This window comes from Lineus longissimus, chromosome 15 (genome assembly GCF_910592395.1).
Source record: "Lineus longissimus chromosome 15, tnLinLong1.2, whole genome shotgun sequence".
Taxonomy (NCBI): Eukaryota; Metazoa; Nemertea; class Pilidiophora; order Heteronemertea; family Lineidae; genus Lineus; species Lineus longissimus.
Genome location: NC_088322.1, coordinates 8,937,939 through 8,962,232, shown reverse-complemented (window position 1 = coordinate 8,962,232; position 24,294 = coordinate 8,937,939). Strand labels below are relative to the sequence as shown.

At 40.9% G+C, this 24,294-nt stretch overlaps 1 protein-coding gene and 1 long non-coding RNA gene across 14 annotated transcripts in view; both read right to left on the bottom strand.

Annotated features, from left to right (window-relative positions):
- The window catches only part of LOC135499874 (dual specificity calcium/calmodulin-dependent 3',5'-cyclic nucleotide phosphodiesterase 1A-like), a 190,692-nt gene extending 180,603 nt beyond the window's left edge, over positions 1 to 10,089 (bottom strand). For 10 of the 13 annotated variants that reach the window (XM_064790884.1, XM_064790883.1, XM_064790877.1 and 7 more), the window contains exon 1: positions 9,360 to 10,089. In XM_064790884.1, the coding sequence (XP_064646954.1) occupies positions 9,360 to 9,705 (346 nt within the window). In that variant the 5' untranslated portion in view covers positions 9,706 to 10,089. Of the gene's footprint in view, positions 1 to 6,960; positions 7,312 to 9,359 lie in introns of those variants that run through there. The other 3 variants (XM_064790888.1, XM_064790891.1, XM_064790892.1) reach the window with 1 other exon arrangement.
- Positions 10,090 to 10,110: 21 nt separating this feature from the next.
- Positions 10,111 to 24,294, bottom strand: part of LOC135499884 (uncharacterized) — a 33,416-nt gene continuing 19,232 nt past the window's right edge. The window contains exons 2-4 of the long non-coding RNA XR_010449365.1: positions 16,647 to 16,699; positions 13,221 to 13,317; positions 10,111 to 10,325 (exon numbers count right to left, since the gene is read on the bottom strand). This is a non-coding gene — a long non-coding RNA (uncharacterized LOC135499884). The remainder of the gene's footprint in view (positions 10,326 to 13,220; positions 13,318 to 16,646; positions 16,700 to 24,294) is intronic.

Sequence of the window (24,294 nt, the reverse complement as noted above, 5' to 3'; positions counted from 1 at the left end):
TGTTTGGAGATAGGTCCCAAGAAGAGCTAGGAGTGTCGTCCATTGCCTCTACGATGCCCTTCTTCAAACATGCTATCACGTTTCTGCTTGCGATCCTTTTAGTCAACTACTGAGCTCTTTCTTTTTTTTCTCAGGCCGAAATGCCCCTCAGAAACCTGGACCATAAAATAATGTTAGGAGACAGGACTCAAGGAGAGGAGTGTTGTCAATGGCCAAAGCCCCTTATATGACATTCCTCAGTCCTCGAACATCCCTTCTTCATTTGATCATTTGGATCCCCACAGGCAAGTCCATGTCTAAACCTATATATCGCTACGAATCCCCCAGTCAATCCCTTCTTCTGTGATCACGTCTTTGTTGCCTTACTGAAATCACATCCCCCAGAATGGCCATTCCATGTTGCCATAATGCTTCATCCTTTGATGTCCTAATAAATGGCGAGCGCTAATAGCATCAATTAACCCCACCGTGGCTCGCATCTTCGACGACGAAATAAGTCCATTTCGATGCACGTGTCTCCTGATTTGACTTGACTCCCATGTCGAGCTTTGAGCCTACTTCTTCTTCAGCGTTTCATTTTGTTATCAGTCAATTGCACTTTAAGTCACCTCGGCAGCAAGGCTAAATATTTGGACTTGACAGCCGGATATTCGTCCCATCAGCCATTGCCACAACTGCAGCATATCAAGCTTAATACATGTATATGTATATTGACATCGTCCGAACAAAGTATCACCAGGTAATGCCGAACTCCAAAAACGTACCAATTGACATTTCTCCTCTTCATCTAAAGACATGAGAATGGAGAATGATCAATGATATTTTTTTTCATTGTCTGACAGAAGTCGATTCGAATGTTGGCGAAATAATCAAGACTGTCAGTGATCGACTCTATTGCTCGTGGTTCTGTTATGGTTGCATTGTTTATGATGTAGACAAACGACCGAACTGAGCTTTGTCCATGACATCAATGTTACGTGGTGAATAGTATACTAATAATCAATATACCTTATGGTTATTTGAAAACCATTATTCATAGTATGAATGACTTTCCAACATTTGTGAAGAAAGTATTCTTAGTAATCTCAGGATCAGACAAGTCGCACTATATTGGCCTTACGTTTCTAGATTGCGCATGAACATACTTATGTTCACGTCAGTGGGTTTGAGGTTACGTAAAAAAAGTAGTGCAGCCGAAGAAATAGTTGAAAAACTGTGATGTCTATTTTCAGATCCCCGAAAGTTAATCACACATAACGTACAACGAAGATTTCAGGTTTGATAGGCTTGGATAGGTCTATTTGTCTGTGAAAGCGTTCCACCCAGGGTACATCTTGGAATATGACACAGCAATAAACACAATCCTTTGATTTTATTGCCTCAGTGTTGGCACAACACTAAACATAAATATTTCCGTTCAATACCATAAATTTCAGAAAAGATTAATCACAGGTAAAAGCAATAAAATATCCATTTCACGGCTGCAATGAAAAGTATGATATCACCCGTTAGAATCAACACCGCATTTCCCGAGGACATGCCTCGGTTAGCTCGGTTTGAGGTAGGATTTCCTGGAAATGTCATCCCTCTTTCCGAGGTCAACCCAAACAAATGCTCAATTTAGATGGCTCGAAATTACTTCACTTCGGCCTTCTCACTGGAATATGATGAAATTATTCGCGGTTGATGTGGTTTTGCGAGATTACCTCGGGATTAGGGAGGACAATTCCCGGAAATTATTTCTCAAACCAAGCTGAACTGAGGGATAGCCTCGGGATATGTGGTGCTGATTTTCCAGTGTGGATATACCTGGCTGAACTTCTTCGTATCATTCGCACTGCCTGCAGCCAGAATATTCTGCACTGATATGTTACTGTTATTTGCAACTGCTCGGCTTTAGCAGGTAGTATGGAAGACATTATTGTCCACCTGTAGTTTTGTTGTTTAAAGTCGTGTTAACAACCATTGATTTAGTATGCGTTGGCTGTCTTAATACAGTATGAAATTCTCCAGTTTCAACGATCTGAGACAAGCTCCGTACATTCGATTCCACTTTGGATATTATCCACACATGGTCGTCTGATGTTATTCAACATGACCAATTTGGAGAGACAATGGATATCAATTTGTCCGATGGCCTCGTCGCCATGTTCTAAAATTGATTGGCCTTTGATTCGGCTTTGTAGTGATGAATCAACCAGACCTAAATCGGTGAAACTAGAGTATGGAACCTGAGCCTGTAATTCACTCATTCAACACCACCTAGAGAGGTTGTCCTGGTGCCTTAGGTAATGCATTATTCCACCACGCATTTCTACTTGGATCATCACTACAATGATATGTCGTATAGCATCAACTTTAAGGTTACGACCCACCAATCAAGTAATTGTGAATTCCGGCACGTACTTTGAAACGTGTGTACTCTAACGGAATGATTTTATTGAGTTGATCGTATAGATTATTGAAGCGGCATGCGTCCCAGATCAGATAGTAATGCGAATCTCGTGTTCGACTTATCGCATTCCTCATCTATGGATTGAACGATAGGAGGTGTCTTTACCCTAAGTCGTGTGTTGCGTTTGGAAAATCTTCAAACCCAATAACCAGCCATGGGCGAAATAAACACTCAATGTTCGGATATATTTAATAAATTCATAACTCTTTAGGTGACCCTTCAATTAAACACACCTGTAGAGATCGCCCTAAGGAATAATTCTTCTCCATCAACATCCCCCATTGAAATAATTTCTTTCCATCAGCATAAGATAAAAAGCAGACATCCTGAATATTTTGCTTCAAGCCACACAGAATAATTAACCAAATTTGAATTAGGAAAGAATTGCATATGTCCCATGGCAAATCTGATTAAGGTAATTAGTGTGCATCAGTTCCTGCTGTAGGCGACGCATGGTTGATGTTGCTTCCTGAAGTTGTCAGAATCCTAAAGGCCTGTTTCCAAAGGAAATGTAACAAAAACAAATGATTGCGGTTGTATTTGCTGCAGGCTATGTATTGTCAATTGTTGATGTAGTTTCGTGAGATAAGTCATAATTCGAATGCAGCGGTCAATGTACCCCCCCTCCCCCAATATTCCGGTGATCAACACACTCTATAGTCAGCACTTGGCATTTTTATCTCAGACGTCAGAACAGCATTCAGCACTATTTTACCCAGGACTTGTAATATGGTTTTCTGGAGTTGACCACGATTGCTACTAACTGGTCACTGATTATAAGTGACCTTTTTCAAAAACGATGAAGTGGTTAACAGGTATTCGACACTACATATTTTTCTAATCGACAGAAAGGCAACGGGTATAAAATGACTGTTCATTCAGAATTTGAATTCTGCTTTTGACAGCTATTGCCAAGATTAATAGACACAATGATGTAAAAAACAAGGAAATTACGCTTTTGCCAAAAATGAAATCCTGAAAAAGATAAATACACTGCATGTCTTTCTTTCCCTTCCACAACTGAGCAATAACCTTTAGTAATATGACACCACACAGCTTCCCAACAAGACTGAATCGTTTGGTGAAAAACTCAAAAGACTGCTTTGAGTGGATCACAAAGTTGTCAACAAAGAGAAAAACAAAACAAACGCCGTAAGAAAATTGTCATAAACTGAGCTTAAAGTTCAACGATATTTTCAGTCCACTCCATGTCTTAGAGGTTTTATACATTTGCAGGGGGCTATTGTAACTAAGAATGGTTAAGTCACGAATGCCCTCTTTTCATGTAATCAAAATTTCTTATCCAAAAACCTGCAGGCTCCTTCAGACAATGTCATGAATTGCTCTTGGCTTTTCCCCTGAAAATCAGCAACGATGCTCTTCACATCCCCATAGACGACGTGTACACTAATAATAGAGAATAAGCTCTTCACATCATCCCCATACGACATGGAAACTAATAATCATGATAAAAGAGAATAATACTACTAAATAATTATTTGCAGTCTGTCGATTGTTGGGGAACTACAAAAACCACACATCCTCAAGTGATCTTAAAGGCCTATATCGTTCGCTTGTAATTGAATTTGAAAAATTGTGTAAATAACAATATCGTGTGAATTGCGTGAATAACAATTTCAACAATGTCGTTGTGTAGAAAGATTTACAAACACTATAAACACCAACCTTCGGCATATTCGTATGCATGCTAACTTCACCACGGCATGGTGCATTATACTTCTTTTCTATTTCCTGGACCACCAGTAATTACGAACGGCGCACTTCTTTAAATCAAGACATAGCCAGCCACATCTTCAGCAACGGGAGTATCTATTGTCTGCTCAATGAAGCATATCGTACCCGTGATTAAGTGGATGAGGATGAACCGAGGGTAGTCACAAAAAAATCTCAGGATGCAACAGATTTGTCACGGGCAGCCGACAGGATTAACTTTGCTTTTGGCTATATATAGTCAAACGAAAATGCTGAGAGGAAAAAATATCAGTTGATAAAACGGGAAACAAATAGATATACCGGTATCTTAAATTCCTGTTGCGTGGTTAAATGGAATTGTGCTCTTTCAGAAATTTGTTGAATATACACAGCACTCTTGTTTGATAAAATATACTACAGGGTTTGTAAAGGATTTAGGATTTATAAGACATATTTGAATAAAGGGACTAAATTAGCAAAGGCCTTGGTAAATGTTGACTGCAGACAAATGTTTATAATTCGTAAAAGACTACATGCAAATTTACATGCAAATATTTGATATAATGCCTGAATTAGAATCAGATGGATATGGATAGGCATTGATTTGAATTGCATAAGATGAAGTACACGATATACATGTACAGTACCCAAGAAAGCATCTTGACGCATGTGCACAGCCCAAAATGAGGCCAAAATGTGGCATTTTCTGCAGGCCTAGTATGGTGCATTTTGAGTAAAAGCTTCCATAGATGCAAACTGAAATCGGTGTTAAACTCGTTAAGAAAAACAGCACTGTCTGAAGAAATCAATCAATCTCAAGTACCAATGAAAAAGTTGGCCACACTGCAAAGGGTTTAATTACGGACAGAAGATTGCAACTGATATTGTATTCAATTCAATGCATAAGCGAGATATCACACAGTTTAAGTTTTCAGCGGGAAAGATCTCATTCATAATCATAATTCATTAGAAATGTCAGCATGTTCAAGGATTCTATGTAGACAGCCGCACATTCACTCAATATTATGATCATCCATAAATAATAGAATTTTACAATTTTAATAGTAAGTAATAATGTATCTCCATAACTATCACAGTAGGCCTACTATCTATTACACCCATTTCATTCTCAGTGCTGGTTATGTTCTAGAAACCTCCAGATAACTTGGACATCAAAGCTTGATCAAAGAAACCTTACATTATTGAGCAACTAGATATTAGTATTAAGTAATACTGCGACTAGTTTCATGAGAGTCACACATGCATATAAGGAAATGATTGACTTTAGAGAACTCCGAGGAGAGACAGCCCATACTATTTCTGGCTATTGAAACCGGACCTCCGCCTAATCAATGTAGTGGCCAGCTTTCCAATTACCTTATTAATTGTAATAGGTCGTACATTCTAGATGATTATCTGGTGGTTATCACTGACAACAGGTAAGACGGTGGGTAATTACTCGCTGTGGGGATTGTCCCGATGACCACCAAACTCTGTATGAACCATCATCCCATGGCTGGCAATTGTTGATTTCTCTGAGCTAAAAGACACTCAATATCGCAAAAGATTTTGCTTTCATTTTGTACAGAAAGGCCAAGTGTAAATGTACATATAATTTTAGATAGTCTTTATTCATACATGTAGCAACAAGAGATGCATTAAGCATTAAGAGATGCATACTTGATAGTACCATTCACGTCCACATGTATAGTCTTGATGGATTATCGATAAAGGCCTATGCCTATGCATAGAGTTCAGCAAATCGACATAACAGCTGCTGGGTAAACAGGTTACTCAATGGTTTTTTCAGGCCTATGCAATATGTCATTAGGGTAGAAAGGCAATTACAATGTAATTTAAAAAAATCTAAACTTCATGCGACCAGAGCCACCTATATCAATTACGTGATCAAAATTCAGCAAAATATTAGCCTAAGAATAGCCATACCATGGTGTATTTAAACACTACAAAGCATACCGCTGATGTTTTCGGGTTTCCATAGGAAAATGCACCAAGTCTGATTCAACACCTCATGATATTACCTCATCATAATATTGCTAAACCGAACGCATTTATCAATTTTTGCAGACAATGCCAACAAAATTTATATAATCCACACTAACGTTTGTTGTGGGTGTGCTATGCAAAGATTCGTTATTAACATGCGATGATTATTAACAAATAAATCGTTATGATCAAATCAATCATGAATTATGGATTGGACTTGGACAACCCAGAATATGCCAAATAAAATCTCATATGATGATGACAGTCTTTGGTGGTCACAATAATGTATTAATTGTTGATTTGAGACATAGTAAAAAAACGGGTAAAAAATCTGCACTGGTATGGACTATGAAGGACTCGAATCCACTGGGGCATTTCTCGCTGCAGCATAAAAACTATGCTTGATCCTAGTTGGCAGTCTGTTTTCCCCCTTTTAAGGGACTATACAAATGATGCGATCAGTTGACCTGGAATGCACCGGTTGTAATAAATATAACATTTTTCAGTATCAGGTATTCATTGCACTGGATCCAATATATATTTTAGGTCTAGTCTAATAAAAATATGTCTTACATCACCTCATAAAATGTACGTATTCTTCAACTTAAAGGAGAACTATAGGCAGGACGTAGGGTCTTCAGGTTGCTGATATAGTTGGAGACATGGGCATTGTTTGATTTATAGTGATGATAATTACTTAAACGGACTAACTTCTCTGTTACACCAATTGATATAGGCGTAGATGGATAAAGGGACAATGCATTGTGATGGGGCAGTTGACCTACCTATAGTGTATGACGTTCCGTCCAGTGTAAAAGTGGCACTTTTTGTCTTCTTAAATTGCCGGATATTTTTTTCCTTTCCTGCCTGTGAAGACATTTTGAAATAATCCACAAGAAATCACCAGTAAAAGAAGGGGGACTCTTTCCCGCCAAAAATCACAGCAGGCCGAAAGATGGTCAAAGATATCCTAAGCCTCTGTATCCTCAGATATTAAACCATCCTGATGGTAATGAAGCAAACAGACAATTGGGGAGGCAGCTATGGCCCTAGGCCCTACATTTCACTCTGTTCATGTTAGGGGCCTGTGTCCAGGAGGTTACTTAACGTATGTACTAGCGAGTAAAAACTTTTGTTATGTGAACACATGGTATGGTTTGCTTAGCTGGATGGCACGCCACACGTGTTGGTCTGTAATGGTTTGCAAATAGTGATTCTAAACAGTGACACCTTCATTTCATCAGTGGAACTGATATGTTTGATAAGATACTGCCAGTTGTTACCAGCAAAAGGTGTTCTTTCCGGTAATCTGGCCAGAGGTACTTGGGTGACCTCTTGTCACCAAACGGCAATAGTGTGATCACAAATACTGACGTAACACAGCCCTTGGTAGCCAGTGTCATAGTTGACCGGCTTTAGACACCGTGAAAGATCATTGGTTAGGCCTACCCTAACGATAATCTAGTGTTGTGCAACACCACTACGGTTTGGTGAATGTGATCTCGTCACATTCCTGAGTTCAACTACGTACCTCAGGCCAGAATGATACAAAAAACACTAAATTAGTATACCGTCAGTTACGGTCGGGTATGTCAGACACGGCGTGTGCAATACATTCGTGAGGAAATGTTTCCAAAGGTTTCGCATCACGCGCACATTTCGAACTAAAACAAATTTCACGCTTTATGTCCGAAAACATTGTTCCGGAACCAGGACCTTTTTGGTTTTCGTCATCTGCACACGACGCCAATATCGCACTATCGTGACATTTGTTTTCGTCAATTTGTCCGCCTTGTGCGTGTTGCCATCATTTTAGCATTTCAAAAATTAAAAACTCAAACCTTTAAAACGTTTTGTCTTTGATGTTTAACTTTAAAAGTACCTTCACATATTAAAAAGGCTCAATAAACGTGTACGCAGTTATTAGAAATAAAGGAGGAATTTTTCAGTTGTCACAGTTCCACACTGAACGTCAAATCTCATTTTCCGGGAGAGTTTCATCAAGAATACCCCTGATGCCGCCCATACTTCTGACCAATATCGCATGAATGACCATTTTACCTGAGAGGAGGGAGATAAAAATCGTAAGGACTTGGACAGTAGCGAGAGCTTTTAACCTCAGTTACAGCCTGAGTCAATAGGTAGGTTTTGCAACACCACTGCGACCGACGAACTACGAACTAAGAAGGTCCGTGCTAATTCATTGACGCAACACCGGTAAATCTTCTGTACCCAACTGTACGAAGAATCCGGTAATCATTTTTTATGATGGTCAATAAAAAACGTTTACACTCGTCCTACCTCATATCATCCTTGGTAGCTTTTCGTAGGAATTGCCAAGCGAACCGACTTAGTCCTCGCCCAATTTCTTTTAGTCATTTACCACACCCCAGAAATGTGCAGTGACAAACCGGAAACGTGTGAAAGGTAATGTCTGATTCTGGTGTATTTTTGCAGATGGAGCTGTAGAACTAATGCAGTAAGGATGCCTGAAGCCTCTGGGTACTCCGGCGATAGTCCTTATGTTGAGGGATGGGCGCGTCAATCTACTCCGGCAAGGAATACGACGGAAGTATTAGGCAGGTTCGCGCAAAGGTTACTAATATAAGAGCTTCCTACGAACGACGAAGTATGCAATTTTATGAATTTTGAGGACAACGATTTCTGAAGATTTCCCCCAATTCCTCGTATTACTGAGTATGATCAAGTATAAAACCAGATTCATGAGAAAGTGGTGTAAGTGAATTCGCGCAGGACTTGATGCTACCGCAGACATTCGTACTGGGCCGTTTGAAGATTACGAAACCTTCGAATTTTAAGTTGTTTTCTGAATGTTTTTTTCTCCCGGCTGCTGATCGCCTCTAGCCGATTTTCCGGTTTCAACAAGGCGAACTCCAGCGATGGTCGCTAGTGTCGTTCGTTGATGTTAACCAGGCACGACACGACGACCGTCGACCGTGGAGTTTTTGCTGGAATTGGTTGCAACGAATCACTGAACCTCACGTTTGTTCAAACCTGAGAAATTGGAGGTTTTCGCAGCGTACGTACGCTAGGCATTTTGCAGGCGGAAAATCAACATCCGTTCATTAAATTTGCGACCGACTTTCGGTCAGTGATGGGTCGCCAAAGTCTGCGGCTAGAGTACAAATACGGCCTTTGTAACTTTACAAAAGACGATACATACCTTGTTTATTGTCCTCCGATGCATTATCCTCTGCTGGCACCTCCTCTTCCGTCGCCCTCGGTACACCATCGGAAGCATTCGGAACACTTCGTAATTCACCATCGGGAACACTTCGGGGAAGTTCGGTATTTCGCGTATTCTTCTCGACAATTTGATTATTAAGTTGTGCCACGTGGTTCCTGTCTGCCTTCCGGTGTCTGTGTGTCTGTGCAGGCGCGTTGGCCGTTTTGTGTTTATAGCGGGAATCCGTCTCCTCTTGAAGGTCCCGATTAGTTTTTGTTGGCATGTTTTCACTGAATGTCAACACCACTGAGTTTCGCTTTGTTTTAGTTGCACATGAGCCCATTACGCTAGTGGGACGAATTTTGACAAGCCGCGCTAGCTGTTATGGAAGAATGTCCATCTGAGATCGTGAAGGTTAGACATTTTGGGAACAAAATATAATAAATGAAAATAATGTTAAAAAAATGATAAAAATAGAAAAGGGCGAATTAACTCTTCACTCAGTTTCCATCATGTTAAAATATTGCTCTTTTCGCGATCAAAAGAACACTTTGTGTTTAAAACGGAGACAAAGCAAGCTTATAATCCCGATAGCCTTCTGCACAAGTCACCTTTTACAAAAGTCACAGTATTACCCCCTGCACAATGGGTTAAAACTTCGACCAAAAGCGTACACTGGTCTAAACTTCGAATAAGGCGTACACCAGTAGTCTGAACATCAGCTAAGGCGTTCACCTGTTTATTCTTGATGTAATAACATGTACCTCCTTTTATTTCAAGGCAGAAAACAATTCATAAGCCAGTTCTCGCCAGCAGGGATTAGATCACTACACTTTGCGACACGTTGGCTTGATTCTCGACGCCGCTATGAGTTTCTGGTACGCCTCGGTTGGTTTCCAATCGCGCCATTTCTGCTCTTCCTAATGATCGCTGTACCTGTCCTGCCTGTTATGTCGGGTATTCCTGAAAAATGAGATGATGAGGATAAGAGGTGCAGAATGGAGATTATTGGTGGCTCATGTGCTCAAGAGTGAACACGCTGCAACTACTAGAAGCTGTCTTAACCTTTACCAACCCTTTCGGGGGAGCAAAATCAATACCACTGCTATAACTGAATGGCCCACGATTTATCACACTGCCGAGGCCGGAACATTTCCTAAGAATAACCTTGACCTTGAACAGTCGCCGTTTGATCGCACTTTTTGTCAAATATGAGGGAATCATTTAAGGCGCGTTCTGGGACACCTTGTCACCAAAAAAGGCTTTTATCAGACTACGCTCTGGGCTTAGTGGTACCGCTTGATTGCTTAATTGGACCCATGGGTGTCTTTCGTTCCTTGGTCTTCCTCACTACCTTAATTCAGTAATTGAGTGATGCTGCTGAGATATGATAGCGCACCTCATTCAGTATAGCGTCAAGGGCAAGGAGCCCCTGATGGAAATCAGTGGAGGCCTGAACTGTCTAACAATGACCAAATCGCCTTTTCACATTTTAGCCTGTCAGTTGTTAGCCTCCGATGATATGAAGCCGGCACCTCTTTTCTATGCTTTCGTAGCTTCCTTTTTTCGCCATTGGTAAATGACGGCTTGGCTAATTAATGCTATCATTCCTTTTCGTTGGTTTCCGGATCGCACACAATATTTTCTCTAAAAAATTGCAATTTTTACAGATTTAGCTTTACCCCAGACCAACAGAACTAATAGCTTTGATATGCACAATCAAAGGAGTCTATTAGCGTCAACGATGTTCACGCATTGAAATACGATGTCCACTTTGTACATCAACAGAGGGGCAACACAGGCGTCTCTTGCGCTACGACGCGCCATGACGGCGGTGAAGCCACGCAGTCCCAGATTACACCCCACTCCAACCACAACTCTCCAATGACCGAGTTAAAATGACGTCGTAGAATCGTCAGTTAAGAAGACTACTGCGGTGCTAAATAATCGAGACGTTCCCAAGAATTACCGAGCGGATGATTTCAGGAGGGATGGTACTAATTAATTCTATATGTTAATGGCTAAGTCGCCGATGAAAGTGGTAGGTACATTCTAAAGGATGATTTCACGCACAGCTAGATCAGAGAAATAATGCTCACATTTTAGTGAGGTCATCACTTAGGAGTACTCGAAACAAGAGCTTCTTCGGTCTAACATCACTCACGCAAATGGGAGATTTAGAATAATTCATGGGAGTCTTACATCCCAGTAACAAGTTATTGTTATAGGTTATTCCTTATTGTTCTGTTGCCTAGGTTACGGTCAATCATTACCGTCAGTCTTAACAGTTCCTGTGATGTGGTCATTATCGGTTTTTCTACAAGTCGGTTTGGTATCGTTTTATTCGTGACCAATGCAATTGGCTTTCATTTCGTTTTGAATCATTTTACTAATCGAGGTAGTCTGCTGCTTGTTTTGATATCATGTGACAAGCTTAGCAACGGACACTGGTGTCAGTGGTTCTCCATACCAGTTCTTGGACTTCGCACTTTCACCGCGCTGCACTGGGTATCAATCACTGATCCCAACAGCGAAACTTTCGCTACGTGGTGGTACATGAATATTCTGATAAATGACCAAAATATCCTGTCCGTTACCTACTCATTCGATAGAAATAATGGCGCCGGTCTTGGTCGCCATTTTATCATGCCGGTGAGAACAGCCAAAACAAGAAACACTACCATGTGGAGCCCCAATGACCTTGATGTGCTAGTTGTTGTGCTTGCTTGGTCGTGCGTGGACGTGCATCGCAATGGTCAAAATGGCGACACGTACCGACGCCAAGACCCACTGACCCGGTTTAGAAGTAGGAATGGTTCCCCTGGAAATAGCGTCCAGCCCTATTGTATTCTGACGTATCATGGTACATGTATATGCGTGGTTCTAAAGATGCCATGACTGTCAATACAAGTACAGTACATGTACATCAGAGATCACACGCGCAAAATAAAATCCTTTATTCCCCGGACATTCTTTTCGAGAACATTTAAAACGTCTGCACCTCTTGTGCTTCGGTGAACTAATGATACAAAACTCGGCAGACGCTGGTCTTCGAGGATGCGAAGGTTGCTGTCATTAAATGTACATTCCGAGCTTCAAAGAAACTGTATCAATGCGGAGTCACATCCCTATTTACATCATGTGTTTTGACGCGGAATCCTTCCGTGCGGATGAATACCGCAGTGACACTACGTGTACTTTCAAATGTTGTCATTTCTTCTTTATCCGTTCCGAGCCTGCATTCCCATTGCTGTTTAACTTTTTTCCTAGTTTCTTTGATGAACTCTTCTGATTTTTTTCTCTTTGAATGCCAACGAGGGATTTGTTGGAGTAAAGCCCCTTTGATGTGTTTGAGGAGTGCAAGAGGGATTTCTTTATGCTGTTAGAAGCAGTAGCGTACTTTGTAAAAACGAGGTTTTTTTGTATGCTGTCTATGGTGTGAACGAAATTGCGGTTTGGAATCGGGTGAAGATGATTCGCCGTTAGTCCAATTCATCCGCGGAGGCAAGGTATTCGGGGACGGTCGAATCCCCCCCCCCCCAGCCCACCCCGTGAAAGTTCTCTGAATTTGACCGGGCCATTAAAATCCCAAGTGCCAAAAGAATCGTTAGGTTTGATCGCGAAAATCCCGACAGTACGTTGCGTAAAATGCCCCACCCACGGGCAGACCGACCATCCCTCTGGAAACCCAAGCTACGCCCTTGTAATTCAAATCTAAAAACTTGAACCGCAGCGTGTTTCCAGTTACTTCCTTGACATGGTACGCACTCCTGGTGCATTCAAGTGTATTTTATGAGTCCTGTGCTTGTTTTCCTCTATGATGCGCAGTCCATCATAAAAACACAAAAAGATACCTACTGTCTGTGTGTTATCGTAACTATAGCTGCCGATACTCTATAATTCGTTAGTATTAGTCACGTCGTATGGTACGAAGTTGACCCCGTCAGCGACTCGGCTGTAAAAGAGAGAAATTAGAGAAGTTACCATGGATATTATAAACGCTTTTTCTCGGTCGATTAGCTGAAGAGTGTAGGAACTGTCAGCTATTAGTATAACATATATACAGCTTAATTTAACAATGGGTCTTCAATTCATTCTGTTATTTATTTGTCATCAATCAGTTTTTATCTTACTAGACCTGCATGTTATCAACACTGTCGCATACAGCATATAGCATATAATCATACTTGTACTTGCTCATGCTACATGTACATTATATAATTAAAAGTAAATCGCAAGAAGACTTCAAGTTACACTCTTGTAATTAAAATCCCAGCAGCCGTTTTGCGTGTTGATAAAAGTACGCCCAGTGCCTTCCCATTAACTGCCTCGACCTTTGCAATAATATCTGCCATTGGGCCATACGTAGATATGACGTTCAGCTGTTTCGACAAGAGACGACACAGAAAAAGATAACCTGCTGAGTGCTTGCATCAATTCAAATTTCTCAAAAGCCGTTCAGATTGTATGACATCTGAACATCATAAAAATGTCCAAATTGGAAATTTGGCCTGATTGATTTTTTTTCATTCTTTTTATTTTCGGTAGCAATCCAGATTTCGTTTTTCGTATTCTTAGATATTTTCTGTGAATCGGATTTTCCTATGAATCGGATCATAAGATACGACTTCGAGACAAAAAAATCAAATTGGAAGTGTCATTTTGCATAGCGGCTGTTTCAATATCGTGTCATCCAACTAAATCACTTCTCGACATTCGATATTAAAAATGTCAGACATCGATGCTATGTTTACATTTGAGATTTTCTTGAGCGTCAAATGTCTTTTATATGGATATGGAATAGAGCTGTCAAGATTTAGTGTCATGACTTAAGTTGGCACTGTCAGCACCCCTTTGGAATGAATATGTACATGTACGCCTGTTGATGGAAACAATAATTTTGCCCTGAATGTTAAGAACACATGTATTTGCATTAATTATCTACTTTGAGATCTAACTGCGTATGGATGAACTGCAAACTTAGTTAGGAGCCATCTCGACATCCACCATTACCGGTGTGGCGGGGATAGTAGTCCTAGGGCTGATAGTCCGTGTAACAATAGCCCGCATTGCTAAATGTTTTGGTTAGGGTTAGCGGTACAATAGATCATGCTGCTTAATTGGTCAAATACAATGATACCGGACTATGACTCCAGGGGGACTATATCCGCTGTCACACCGGGTTCAATGAGAGTCTCCGAGAAAACATTGGCGGTGATTCAAAAAATAATAGAATCAGAATGAGAATGGTCGACATCAAAAGGTCAATGAATTCCTAGTGCAGGAAAATGCTTCGCAAAGATGGCAGAATTCCACGACGTTTTTTTTAATTATCCTTTTTGATATTTTGCCCTTTCATAATGAAATTGCTTATTTTCTCACTGAGGCGCACTAGAAGGAGGTGCGCAAACGTGTCTACATATTGTTTACAAACGTTGAGCAGAATACTGTCAGAAGGAAACGCCCGGTTTGAATGTGCGGATCACCTGACTCGAGCCGGAAAGACGCAGTCTCTTCAGGAAGAGACGTTCTACCGAGAGGTACTTTGTATTCCAATTCAACAACGGAATTGCTGTTAGTAGTCACAATCACCGCCGGCCCAGGTTCCCCTAACGTTCACTAATTTGATAAATGGAACCGACATCAAAGGAAGGTCACCTTGGCTCATTAATCTAGTAGAATTGCAATGAGAGCAGGCACTTGCATTCTGGTCACAGAGACCAGCCAGTGATTTAAAGAGCCCATTGCACATTTACCTAATTTGATGCGCGCCTTTTGTAATTGTGGCCGAAGCCAATGTGATATTTCCTGGAACATCATAGTTGTATTACTTACATCAGTGAAGTCATGATGATAAATTAACTTTCCCGTTATCATCAGCAGTAATGGATCCGATTACGCTGTACATAAAGAAAGGGCCCCCGTGTGGCCTCGGAGACCTGTTGGCTTGCTAACAGAAATGGCACCATAGCTGAACAATTGCTCTTCGCTCCAAGCAGAATGTTTTTGTGCTAGGTCTATGAAATTATGCCATAGAATATTTTTCATTAAAATGTTCCACTTTTGAGTCGTTTCAACCCAGTGTAAGTGTTTAGAAAGAAGTAATTTTAGCTCCACAATTACATCTTGGTCGATTTAACTCATTTTACATGTAAACGGAAACAGCCGTAGCAGGAGGAAACCGACCTGCTGTGACAATGAGGAATCGAGAATTCCGCGAAAATGCGTTTTCTTTTATCCGTCAATACGCATTCACGAAGCATACTGGTTCGTGGCGGCGGCTGCTGCTCAGTGCATAGCTTACATATGACTGTCAGGAATTCCAGTTTTATATAAAACACTGAAAAAGCATCAGCGATCAAAACAAACATACATGTATACTATGCATCGGTTGATATACACCATGATTCCTTCACTCGAAATTAAGTGTAATTGCTGTTAACGATTCATTCCGGTTTCTCGCCTGACTTTAGATCTACCCGGGGCATTTGTGAAGCCAGCTAGTACAGCCAATCACCGCAACGGATTTTAATCGTATTCATAGGATGAATAACGAAATCAAATTGATGATTTTTTATGGCGTTTTTATCAATCCTTAATTATTCACGTTGATGCAGTGTACGAGTAATCTGCAATCCAAATCCTCGTGCAGAAAATAATGTTTGATGCTCAGTACCTGAATACTGTGATATTTCATCTGTTTACGATTACAACTGGTGTTAAACCGCGAGAAAATAAGTTAGATATGTGAGCTTTCGCAATCGCCCGGTTAGGTCAGCGACTACATTCAGTGAAGACTCATTGAGCGCGTATGCGCGAACATGATATGAATATTCGCAAAACGATGTGTGGACCTAATCGCGTGCTTGTGAAAACTCACTAACTAAAATATTGCACATTTTTATGCTACGTGGATCAAGCAGCAATAGACTAGATTGATTGGTGGATCGACCTGTGATTTGAGCAAAACTCAATGAAATCACTTGATCGGCCAACAATGTATCCTCTCCTGTGGATCCTTGCCTGACGTCGAAGATGCAGTACATACCTTTTGCATCCTACTTGATTGATGACAATTGCTCAAGAAGACCTAATCGCGTGCTTGTGAAAACTCACTAACTAAAATATTGCACATTTTTATGCTACGTGGATCAAGCAGCAATAGACTAGATTGATTGGTGGATCGACCTGTGATTTGAGCAAAACTCAATGAAATCACTTGATCGGCCAACAATGTATCCTCTCCTGTGGATCCTTGCCTGACGTCGAAGATGCAGTACATACCTTTTGCATCCTACTTGATTGATGACAATTGCTCAAGAAGACTCTGCCAGTTCCTGGAAAGAGAAAAAAGGACTAATCGGGTGTGATAAGTAGCAAGTAATGTGACCGGGATATTGGTAGTATGAAGCTAAATTTGTACTAAGACGAACGACTAAGGGCATCGATCAGACGGGGATAAAAAAATTGGACACCGATTAAAAGAATTAGCCCAGGCTTAACGTCGGCGTTCGACGCGCGATCAAAATCTGGTCGCCGACGTGATCTGCATCGGAATATGAATTCGGCTTAAAACGAACCTTGCACGAGCAATATAATGCCCCTCCCGCGCTTCAGTCAGTATCAAAGCTCTAGGTAATTGATGCATCACCAGATCATATGCGAGTATTTGAACGGAACCCTACTGCAGCGCCTATTGTCCACATGTTCACCAGGCTGAATCTAACTAACTGATTTGCGCCAGACTTTTAAACAGGAAATGAGAAGGTTCATTTTCACCGCCCAGAAAAATGTAAACTGAAACGCTGACTGAAACGCTGGTCATGCGAAATCATCTTGTATCGGGCTTTAAATGTATCTCCGCTTATCACTTTGACCAAGAATTAGTATAAAGGCAAATAATTGGAAACTTCGGAAATAAATAAAAAAACTAGTTTTTTTCCAAAATGGCGTGCAAACTACTGCTATTGATTATTGCTTTGACCAATACTCATTGAGACTGAAATGCGAGCGACATTTGAAAACATTTCACCTTTAAATATTACTAATTAATTTCAAATGCAATCCTCCCTATTATGGATTTTTCTCTTTCTGATCCACATACATGTATGTTTATCCTAAATATAGGCTTTTCCTCATTTGTTTTTGATTGATTTTCGGATGCCGTCGTGCATGATCCGGAATTAATTAATCAACCAGCTCCTCACAAAAGACAATTTATTGACTTCTAGATCTCATTTACCTGTCAGCAGGTCTCATTAGGATGAATATCATAGACTCAATGTTTTGAAGGAGATTCTCATAAAGATCAACCCTTCATGTTTAGCATATTAACACTAGTAGGAGGCGTCGTCCGACTTCTCAACGGATCTCAAACTTTTTTTTCCTAATTTACGTGTACGACATTGTCCGACTTTTCCCTGAAAAGTCGGATTTCTAAAAAAACCTGTGAAAAATATTTGGACTTCCCAAAATAGGGCATTACAGCTCAAAGGCCTATGTTGAATGGGGCTAATGAGGTGACCTAATTAAGTGAGCTAATTAGTATTTACACTAAGGATCACGCTGAGTGTATGGCTTACACCTCATTAACCCCATTCAACATAGGCCTTTGATCTTTACTGCCCTATTCTGGGAAGCCCTAACATTTTTCACAGTTTTTTTTTAGAAATTTCATCTTTCAGGAAAAGGTCGGACAATGTCGGATTTTTGTCGGATAAATCGGGAAAAAGTTAGCGAAACCATTAAGATGTCGGAAAAAGCCTCCTACTAGTGTATTGTCTTGGCATACGCAGGTCTCTTTAACCTCTTGCACTCTTCTACAATATACGAGAGTGCACTTGGACCTGCCTGCAGTACCTTGAAGAGGTAATTGTCTCTGACATGAGCGAGGAGCGCTCTGGGTTCTTCACAGTGATAAGTCGCCTATCTTAAAAATCCGTTCACCCTGACAATGTCTTGTGCGCGAAGGTCGTTATACTGCGTTCTCATTCTTGTGGACAATATCTTACAATAAGCATAATTTTCTGAATGTCATATGTAGAGTAGGATGTGCGGAGAAGGGTGTGTGAAGTGAAAACCTATAAAATGAAGTTACATGTTGCAGGTTTGATGCGTCACATACTCTTGCTCCACTGCAACCGCTGTGTTTTAGATAAATCGCATTTTGAAGACTCTTGTCGCAGATGATCTCCGCGAAGAACCGATTTTTTTTGCATTGCGAAAAAAAATTGCCTTTCGATCTGCGGGGCACTTTACCAAAAACATTTGCAAGTAACTCATATTAACTTCTCATACACCCGATCTTTCAATAATTGTAGTTCACGAACAAGGATCCAAGAACAACCTTGTTACATCGCGCCCGGGCAACGTTAAATCAGCGATCGCAGTCATATTCATATTACCAAGCATAAATTGGGATATTATTTACCAATCAATCATGGAATACAGTCTAGAATTGCTACCCATTGTGATGGGCTGCGAGGCATTATCATCACATTGATACGATTTAGAGAAATTCATACAACTGCAGCTCTTCCACAATCCTGGCGTGATAGTTTGAAAATATCTGCGGGAAATATCATTTATTACTTAGTCCTGTGCTTTGGGGGTCCGATACACCAAATTGATCTTAGGGTGGCCCAAGGCCCGGCAATCAATGTTTCCGCAAATTCATACATCTAACGCGTTTGGGCTCCTCCACAACGGTTAATAGTATGCAATAAAATCGTGCGCGCATTGTCAGTGCGGTGGTATTCTTCACAGAGGGCCCGAGGCACCAAATGGCACTAGGATGCCCAAGGCCGCAGACTCGTAGAAGTAAGCTATAGCTCTCTGATGGTACATGCAGTGTTTCAAATGGCACTAGGAGGCCCAAGGCCGCAGACTCGTAGAACTAAGCTATAGCTTTCTGATGGTACATGCAGTGTTTCAAATGGCACAAGGAGGCCCAAGGCCGCAGACTCGTAGAAGTAAGCTATAGCTTTCTGATGGTACATGCAGTGTTTCAAATGGCACTAGGAGGCCCAAGGCCGCAGACTCGTAGAAGTAAGCTGCAGCTTTCTGATGTTACATGCAGTGTTTCAAATGGCACTAGGAGGCCCAAGGCCGCAGACTCGTAGAACTGAGCTGTAGCTTTCTGATGGTACATGCAGTGTTTCAAATGGCACTAGGAGGCCCAAGGCCACAGACTCGTAGAAGCAAGCTATAGCTTTCTGATGGTACCTGCAGTGTTTATCTCATCACCATCGTTCGTGCATCTTGCCTCTCAAGTTTTAGATTCGACTACGCCGTCGCGCGGAGAGTAACTAGTGTAGCACCCCCGCCCCCAAGAGTGTCAGGAGCGAATACATCAGTTGAAATTTAGGATAGCTTTATCGTCCTTCGAATGTAGCGAAAAACCGAGGCTCCTTGTACCTGGTAGCTGTCAGGCCACACATAATAAACAGCTTGCGATGGACTCTACAATGTCTACCTCTTGCCGAAGGCTGGGGTCACTATCTATTCAAGAGTTAACAACGTAATGGTCATGAATAGTCATGACGCTACAGTGGAACTTTTCATATTACAATAGGAGACAAGCAGACAAGGTATCCCACCCCTTTTATGGCTGCGAAAGGCCTACTATCATGCTCGGTTGTTTAGGCTGAGTGGATCCAGTATCGCCACCGAGTTCATTGGAGTAGGTCGATATCATATCCGAATGCTAATCGATCGAGAAAAAAACCTCCCTCTCCGTCTGACACATCCCTCAATCTTGCTTGCTACCTTTCTTTCTGGTTTATCCCTCACGTTTGCAAAATCTAGAAAGAAAATAACCCACTCCCATCAATTTCAAGCCCTGTCACATACGCCAAAGAAAATTCTTTCCCGGATGAACGAATTTAGCTACTTCCTGTTGAGAGGCATTAAATTTCTTGAAGTAATGATTATCCGTTACTTAGATGGCTTTTTGCCATTATTGCCAGTGTCAGTTCAGTTCCAGAGCGACTGGAGCTGTCAAGCAGTATTAACACCTATCAAGCCTTAACAGTTCAGCAAAAGATTAGATGAATTTTGCGATCTTTTTTTGCTCACGGAGGCTCCCATGACGCAGTATTTAAGCGTATGCAGCCCCTGTGTGCATCCAGGCAAGGTATTTTCTACACTAGAGTGTCCATAACTCTACCAGGGCTTGTACCATTTTATCTTACAGAACCATTCTGACTGAAGGGAACAAGACCCTTATAAAGGCCCACAAAATAAAAGATATAAGATGTTCCTTGGTTATGAGAACCACACGACCAATCATGCCCATAGCAGCCATAAGCCAGTCCGGAAGATGTGTGACGTCAAAAGACAGATAAAATACTGTAAAAGAATTTTCACAAGTTTCTCGTCCCCTTCGAAACCTTCCGTAGAAGAGGCAATAACACTCAATAATTGACATTTAACGAGTTTAAAATGCTCAAGGACATTTTAAATGAAAATCAACTCATTATAATTTCTTTACCTAAAATGATTTGTTTATCTTAAATTGGCTCAATTTTGCATCCAATTTAAACATGATTCTGCTGCTGATTTTTTAAAGTGTTTCATGCAAATATTGTTTGTGCTGAGGGCTTTTCTAATGAATTCTAACATCTTTTTCTTGAAGAATAATTGGAAATAATTGAACTATTGGGTAAGGCAGGGAAGGGATTATTCGTTTGCAATAAAAGAACAAAATTACTATAAAGTCCCTAGTGTGTCCATCTTTCTGTAGAAAAACATTTTTCATGCCTCAACTCTGCGGGCAAAAAAGTGTTGTCTGAATTTCTCACCGCTTGATGGCTAGTGCATCATTGAACTATTGGGTAAGGTAGGGATGGGACGACAAATGAAATCGTTGGTGTTTCCATCACTCTGGACAAAAAAATCTCTCTCATGCCTCAGCTCTCTGGCTGAACACGTCTAAGTCATCGGGATTTTCTCAACGTTACAGTGCTACATTATTTCTTTAAAAAAAACACTGTGGATTATTCAGAAAACCACCTAGTTTAGGGCTGTCGGAGCTGCCCATCGGAAACCCCGGCGCCTGTACGTCTCTGAGGTCTCGAGTTCGGTCCCTGTATACCCCTGTGATAGAGAGGTGACTCTCTTCGACAGCGTAAATTTCCCTCGGATTGTTCGGTTTCTTCCAACAGTAAACATCGCCCAAAATAATAAATGAGCGAAGCTATCGACTCAATAGAAACACACACCGTGTTGTCACGATATACAATTAACCAATTGTATCCAATGTATTGACACCCAATGGACAACATAGCTTGATTTCTGATCGGCGCTGACCCATTCGCTCCCTTCTCTTCATCAAGAATCCATACAATAATATATCCATACACACGCCACCATATTATCGACAATCATGTTGTCCCGCACACTCGTCTTTATCCTCTCCACCTAAGAGCACACTTGCTAATAACTATTTTATTGTCCGCGGCAAATGTCACGGGACGTCTTGATATTGATCGCACGCAAAAGATGGCGGCCATTTTTATTCAGTGGCGTCGATATCTTACGGAAATCGATGGAGATTATGGATCAAGATTCACACAAAATCGATGTTTCTGCTGATGATTGATGGTGTAGAATTCTCAAGAGATTACATGTCATGTTTAGCTCTGCTACGTACGCAGATTGTCGTGATCGGGGACACTCCATTTGCTCGTAATCTTTGCCATTCTAGGCTGCCGTAGTTATTTATTTGGACTATCTAGGTTGTTTCACGTATTTCTACCGCCGGCTGCCGAGTTGGTTGCACAGGGGTGAAATCATTCCACCGATGGTTTATCGGGTTGTAACACTGTCCTGAACTCTTTGGTTGGCAGCAATCCATCTGTGGTTTACACGATCCTCGGTATAGTAGGATGATCTCGTAGCACCGTCCTGAGTACTGAGCTATAATAATAATAATAATAATATATGAGTTCTTATATAGCGCATTTCCAGGTTCCCTGCTCAATGCGCTTTTGGGACTACATTATTATCATCCCGGTCTCCACAGAAATCAATCTGGGGTTTCAATGAGCAGCTACTGAGCTGACACATTTACCCGGTGGTATATCAGGTTGTGACACTGTCCTGAACTCTTTCGTTGGTATCAATCTATCAGTGGTTTTACAAGATCCTTGTCGTGGTAGGATGATGTTCTGACACCTTTCTCTGCATTGGTGTGTCATGACTGCGTCTCCCAGGTTGTTGCATTGCCCTTTGCTAATTGTCAAATCAGTCTGTTGTTTATGGGGTAGCTGTGATGCTGTCCCTTCCGTCTGCTGGTTGACATAATTCTGTCTTTAGCATATTAGGATGTGACACTGCTTTCTACATAACAAATGTGTAGATTTTACCCATTTTGTAGTGACAATATTATAAATATTGTCCATCAACAGAGTGTAAGGTAAATTAAATGTACGGTGATACAATCATAGCATTCGTGTGCTTGATTGTGTGCTCCGGCTGTTTTCTGCACTGAAGGAGAGATGTTTTTTTAATGGACCTATGATACCTGTATTACCTCACGTGTCAGAAGAGTGATGTCTTGACATGGCCATCGTCATCATATCTAACATGTCTAATAGATATACTGTATTCAACTGACATGTCGATTCCTGTTATACATAAAGCAGGACAATCATCTCGTAGATTTGTCTCCCACCTGCTGACTCAAAACCTATTATCATCCTTTCCCCTCGGCAGCCAAGCAGCGGGCAATCGGAAACAATGAGGCATTGTAAGGAAGACACACTCGAGAAGACATGTGTTAGCTGTTACCATGCAACAACCATTTATGTAGCCATAACAACTCGCAAAAGGGGAATCTAGAGTGCTAACTACAAGACAACAGCTTAGGCAAGGAAACTTTTCAGTGCAAGGCTCCTGCACTCCGTGATTTCATTTTGGCTGGAAAACGCGGAAAGGTTTTTCAAATGCTCAAAATCTCTCATTTCTAAGAGTGTATATTGTGTTACAACAACAATGTCATGGGTCAGAAAGTGATTCACGTTGAAGGAGGAAACCGGAGTCTCTGCAGGTAACTCATTCTACCGGAGAGATTCGTAACCAAAGCAACAAGATCCATATTGATACTATAATGGTGTGGTCACGATATACATAATATAATATAATTAGTGATCAGTGATCAATGATTAATGATTGGTGATTAGTCTTATTTTCGCAGATTTCGGAATAACCCGAATTCGCAAAAAATAAAAATTGCGGTGGAATATTTTGAAATAAATAAATTGAAAAAAATAAATAAATAAATTGAAATAAATTAATTGAAATCCGAAAGAAATGCGTTTATCCACCAAAATAAAAATCTTGATTTTTTTAAACGTGTTTAGAAATGTTCGCGAAACTTGTCGGTTTTCAGTATCTAGTATACAATATACTGTTACAAATAGCCTGTGTCAATTTGAATTGACCAAGTGAGACAAGTTGCTGCCCAGTGTGAACAACCCAAGAGAATCGCACCTGCAACCTCATCCATCCTATCAATAATGTAAAACGAGCCAATGCCTACGCGAGTTACATTGTGTTCGCAAGATTGCATTCCCAATGGTCTCAAGATATCGGCTCACATCGTATATAACACGGCAAAGACATGAGATGATTGCATGTCCTGAAACCCAAACCTTAGATAGTTTAGTCTTAATGGTCATTAATTCCCTAAGAGCAGTACGCTGTTCGTATTTTATCGTGGTCAGGAAAATAGAAATGCAGTTATTCACAGTTGTGCCGTCGTGCAATTATCATTTATGCAAACTTGGTATTTGTGATATTTGTATTTACATCTACAGAACGGCAATGTTGAAACTTATACTCCGTGCGTATTTACGCCAAGCTGGTCGCATCTCATCGCATTGCCACGTCAAAAATATCCGTGCGTATTTACGCAGTTGGAAATTTTCAA